The 6,000-nt window shown below is 35.2% G+C and overlaps 1 protein-coding gene across 1 annotated transcript in view; it reads left to right on the top strand.

Annotated features, from left to right (window-relative positions):
• The first annotated feature begins 3,432 nt into the window (after positions 1 to 3,432).
• The window catches only part of LOC131079604 (katanin p60 ATPase-containing subunit A1), a 62,638-nt gene continuing 60,070 nt past the window's right edge, over positions 3,433 to 6,000 (top strand). Inside the window, exon 1 of the mRNA XM_058017605.2 lies at positions 3,433 to 3,634. Within this exon, the coding sequence (XP_057873588.1) occupies positions 3,495 to 3,634 (140 nt within the window). The 5' untranslated portion in view covers positions 3,433 to 3,494. The remainder of the gene's footprint in view (positions 3,635 to 6,000) is intronic.

The raw sequence follows: 6,000 nt of genomic DNA, 5'->3' as shown, positions 1-6,000 counted from the left end.
GCAATTGTTTCTTAGCACCAAGCTTCTTAGGAAGAGGAAATTGTTTATCAGGAGGTCTACCTCTCTTCCTTCCAACCTTGGTGAACTTTCCCTTTCCAATAGGCCCAAATTTTTTGTCATTATCAGGATTAGAATCCACTGCACAATCCTAATCAAGATCTTTCTCCTCATTAATGACTAAATCACTGGAGAACAACCCTGCATCCATTTTAGTTTCCAGTTCATGATTATCAGAGTCATCCTCCTCAATATTCCTTGTGTTACCATCAAACGGGACCACGACAAGGCTACTCGTCTTGTTAGTTGTCGAGTCTCTAATAGAAGGATCGACAACAATAATGTTAAAAAATGCACAATCACTGTCAAGTAAACCGCGAAGAACTTTAAGACCAAGAGTAGGGCTAGTAACAACCTCAAGAGTTAGAGAGTCTTGATCCACCACACAAAGAGGTAGATCCTTGACAACATATACATGATCATAACTCTCTAAATCAAATTTGATAGGATATCAAATATGTTAGTGAGATTCATAGGGTCTGAGCTCTCTAGGGGGGAGATCCTACCTTCTAACCCAATCATGCTCCTACTAGCCCGCTCTTTATCCTCAAAACCCTTAATGATAGACATGACAACTGAATTCCTACTAGCATTAGAATCCCTAGCCTTAGGCAGGGAAGTGCATAAATCATGATCCATAGGAACAAAGTTAGAACAATCAACAGAGGTCTCATGAAGAGTATTGTCTAGATCCTCATTGGAGGCCACAACAACTCTAATCTTTTCCAAAGCCAATTGTTGGGCATTCTTCCTCTTGTTCTTGCACAATCTAGGGAGCACAAATTGCTCACAACCACTAGAATGAGAATCACCCATTTGGGCAAGGGTTGTGGTAACAACTGATGGGGGTGGGTTATCAATAATAAAGTCTCTAAAACTGAAAGATGCATTAAACATCAGAGGTTCAACCATAGGGGCCAAAACCACAAATGGTCTTGCTGAGAGAATTGATTTTCTCCACTAAATGGGTTTGAGAGGGTTTAGCATTCAAAGAGGGAGGCGACACAACATCCCCATTATCATTAAGTGTTTGCGAAGAGTCTGACTTTTTGGTGGCTTTTGAAGGTTTGCGGGAGGTTAAGATAGGGCAGTTTTTTCAAATGTGCCCTTCTCGCCTACATAAAAAATGAGCATTGATGCCACCTAGGGTTTCAACCAGACAACTAATTAGAGAGTCATCCACATTAAATTCAATGAATCTAGGAATATCTTGGCTTGGATTAACCGAGATAAGAACCCTAACATCAAGATGGGGAATCAAGGACTGAGAGTTGTCAACCCTAATGACCCTTCCTATGGGCTCAAGCAATTGAGGGATAAAATTTCACAAAATTGGAAGCAAACCTTTAATAACTATCCATCTAGGGCATGAAAGCGCAAGGATTTCTTCATTGACAACATCATGAGACTAGTTAAGAACCCTAAATGTGCAGTTTCCTATAGAAGACCAAAACTGCTTATGAACAACCGCTGCTTGAGACTTGGAATCCTTGAAAAAAATTACAAATAACCCTTTTTGTATCATTCTATAAAATGAAAAATGAAACCCTAATTTTTTAATCCAGATGTTTTTAAACCATTCATCAAGAAATTTACGAGCCAAGCACTTAGTCACATCCATGGCAACCAAGAAAATAGCAACATCCCTTAACCTACCTTTCTCATTATCTAATGCCTTAGCCATATCATCATTAGGAACAATCGATAAAGTAGGTAGGGGAAGATTAGGGCACTCACCTCCTCTTCCTCCATTGCCATTACTTATAGACGCAAAGGGATCCAAAACCTCAAATTTTGCCTCACAGGGAACCGAAAATGGAGATTCAACGAGCGTTGCCTTAAAGGTTTTATCAATACTAGTAGCGGTCACTAAATCAGATGATAATGGCAGGCCTTTGCCATTAAACCCTCATCGACTGAAGAGCCTACCATACAAGCATTAATCTTTCCACACACGAGCTTGAACGAAACACACACCACAAAAAGACTAGAATTAAATGCAAAATAAAAATAGGGCAAGGTTAGGCCTTATCGTTGTGGAGGAGGCCATACTGCCTCCCCCACAACCTAGAAGACTCCTCCATGCAAGCACTCCAATCGTTGTTCGTAGTTGCAACATTACTTTACATTAACCAAATATACTTTTGAAATATCAAATGATTTATGCTTTTTTCATGATGTACGATAATGCTAATATATTTTCAAATACACACTCCTTTTAAATTTACATGCACCTAAAAGTGGAAGCAAAATTTGATGGTAAAATCAAATATCCATCCCAATTTCCGTTTAGTTTTAGACCCATTTTGATGGAATGACTTAATACAATTACATCAAAAAAAGTGACACTCATGACCTGATGTTTATACCTATTTGTTTCACATCCCTTTACACCTCTTTCACTACTCTCAACCTTATTCCATTCCTTTTTACACACTTCCTCATATATTTGTTGTCTACACATCATTTAATAGCCTCACACTCATGTCCAAACATTTGTTCGTTGCCTTGAAATAAACACTATTTTGTTCTGGGTCAATCTTTAATGTCATAGGATTGACAACGAAAATTTAAAATTTAAAGTTCAAAATTTTCAACTTTCACCTTTTTCTTACAATCATTACGAGCCAAATTGGTTCACATTTTTGTGAATTATTAATACGTATTCATTCAATATAAAATTAATTCTTAAGTGGTCAAACACGAGGCATTTACTCTAGAAACATTTTGATTTGGAGATTAAAAAAATACATCTACATCATAATTATATATGTCATCTACAAATTTGTGCATGCTATCTTTGAATATTGTTTAGAGCCATAATACAAATCTATTTAGGTGGTTGTACAAAGAGAATTTGACCCTAATGATTTGATAATCTCCCCTATAACATTTGTAAATACTAAATAGGTTTAGACATAAGAAATGTTTAAGTAAGCAAATCCATTATTACAAAATTCTATCAATTGAACATTCACACATATCAAGTCTACATAGAAATTCATATGTGACATTTTAGATCAAATCTATAATGTTCATGATCGATCTACTAAATTTAAAGAACAACCTAATTCAAATTATATTATTTTATGTGAAACACATTTAAAAAATTACAATTCTAAAATATGGTTAAAATGTTATAGTCAAAACAGTACACATCTATCTATTAGCCACCAAAAATAGGTGAATAGTTTTATTTCTATTTTTCTAGATTTAAAAATTCAAACTATATAATTTATAACAACTATAAGATAAATTCATTAAATAGATGTCCCATTCATTAAATATAATTTTACTTGAGGTTTAAACCTCTAGTCAATATGTTTGAGAAACGGGGTCAGCATTTTGAAAATTTACATAGAGTTCTATCAGCACGGTATAATATTTTTCCGTTTGTCATTTTAGAGATATAGCCTGCCTACATATTAAAATTAGGCATGCGAGTAAATTTGAATTGCATAATGGGAGGAGTATCAGGGCTGAAGGAACAACTGAAATTAGCTCGCGAGTATGCTCTGGAAGGCCTTTATGACACTTCCATTATCTTCTTCGATGCCGCCATTGCTCAAATAGACAAGTAACTCCTGGATTTTTATCGCTCTCTATTTTATTTGTAGATCGGTTGGATTTGTTACATGCTAATTTGGAATCATATTCGTGCTTCCCGTTTGAATTATGATCGTGAACATCATTGGCTTTTCTGTTCTCTCAGAAGGCCCATTACCAGTTTTGTGTACAGATCCTGCTTCCATGTCATTTCCATTTTGGTATTATTGAATCCAGGTTTTCTTGCAATAGAGCTTTTGCACGAGAAAGAACATTACATTGCCATTAATTCAAAAACAGATGATTACGAATGTAATTTACAATTTAACAAACAGCCAATGCGTATGCACGACTTAAAAAACGAGGGCATAAATCTACTCAAGATGACTATGAATAGCAATAAAAACAGTTCAAGTCTCTGGGCTGTCTTAATCTAGCATCCTTGAAATAGGATTTGAAACATATGAATGTAAATGTGAAATTGACATAAAGATTTCACTTTGGCCAATAGTTTTTGTTATATGCTTTGCTCAATTGTATTTTCTTGAGGTAATATTGTTGTTAAACCCCTTTTTTTGTTTAGGCAATGAATCTTTCCCTCGTAGAAGTTTTGGTCCAGAAGACCTTCAGAAAATGTGTGTATTTCAACATGGTTACTTAGAAAATTGTTGTTTGGCTTAGAAGCCGCGTTTGAAGGGCTTTTATCCTACCAAAATTTATCTGGGACTAGCATTCATCCTCTTCCATTTTGTCTGGCAATATCATGCCGCATTAATGTGCAAAAGATGTCTTCGGGATCTGGAACCCGAGTCATCTTCTTGGAAATAGATCCGCCTTATCTCTAAACCATGGTTGAACAATGTTCTTATTTCAATGTATAATGTTGGGTTCTCTTGTTTCTTATTTATATTTAGTACTTTTGTATCGTGTTACACTGTAAGCTGCAACGTGCCCAACATCTCTGGCTTTATAAGTGCTTCCTTCCGGCCATCATTTTTATCTTTTATTTGATAACAGCATTTTCTTGTACACTTGTTAACAACTGGCAAAACATGTTTTGTAATTGCAATCTTGTAAAAGAAACAAATTGCCATCTGCAGCAATGACATTAAAAAGAAAAGACCTTATAAATTTGTGATTACAATTTTAGGTTTCCCATTGATGCTTCAAAATACAGACTCTTTGTTTTTGGCAGGGATTGTGAAACATGAATTAATACCATTTTAAATTCTTGCTTGCCGCTTGAACATTAAAATTTTGGGGGAAAAGAACCTATGTCCATGATGATCATGATCTGCTACAAGTTTTTATGCCCAAATATTTATTTATGAAAAATGAAACCATGTTAACTTTTTATTCACGAAGTGAATTTTTATACAAGGTTGATTAGTTCCCACTTGCAGGAGATTCTGAAGGCATTGTATCAAATGCCTATTCAATTGTCTACCAATGTGGAACCGTATCAGGTGTTATAAGAACCTATCTCACTATGTAGGGTAATTATTAATCCAGAAATAAAAAAATTGAAAGTTTCCAAAACTGGAAAATCCATAAATCAGCGACTTTGTACTTACTGGCAACATTTAGAAATCCCGTGATTATTTAGGGCATCTAAACAGGTCAGCATTGAAATTGAATTATTAGGGCTATCAAAGAATAATGTTAACTTATTAGAATCTCACAAGTCATACTTTTTCTGGCTAGATGAATCTTTAGACCTTGGAATCTTTCTACTTCAAAGTCATGGCCCGTACAACTGTACGATGGTGACTTTTGAGGATTATTTGTTCTAATTTTCTTAGCACAACATTGAAAAGATGAAGGGACTTGAACTCAATGCTTTTATCTCCAACCATTAAGCTATAATTTTTAATTCTTACTTGGATCTTGCCAATGGAAGTTTTCAATAAGCTTAGAGTAATAATCATAGTGTCTGCCACAGTGTCACGAATTTCAGTGCTGCGTCCCATTCTTGGACATCTTGCAGCAAGTTGTACAATTTGAGGCGTAAAAAGTTACAGCTTTAAGTACATTTTTAGTCACTGCACTGGACTGCAATTTTTTGGGAAGTCTATTTCACAATAGGTTACCCACTATAGCTGCCATATTCTTACACCTCTTATCATTACTGCTGACTTTGGAACTGTTATTCCACATTTGTGTCTTCCCACCACTGCCAGTTTTCTGGTATATGTTCAAATCTGACAGTTAGTGTTTTTTAAGCTGGAATATCATTCTTTGAACATCCTGGCAATCAGATAGTGGAGACTAGAAGTTATTCATGTTTCACTGCCACTGGACATTTTACTTGGATATGCTCTGCTAGAATATTGCATGATTTTTGTGGCTGCATTGGAGAAAATATATTGAACAAAAAACTTTTTCAAATGTAAAAAG

The sequence above is a fragment of the Cryptomeria japonica genome, chromosome 9 (genome assembly GCF_030272615.1).
Source record: "Cryptomeria japonica chromosome 9, Sugi_1.0, whole genome shotgun sequence".
In the NCBI taxonomy this organism is placed as follows: Eukaryota; Viridiplantae; Streptophyta; class Pinopsida; order Cupressales; family Cupressaceae; genus Cryptomeria; species Cryptomeria japonica.
The sequence above is the reverse complement of the archived record's forward strand: the minus strand, read 5'-3'. Positions and strand labels throughout refer to the sequence as shown.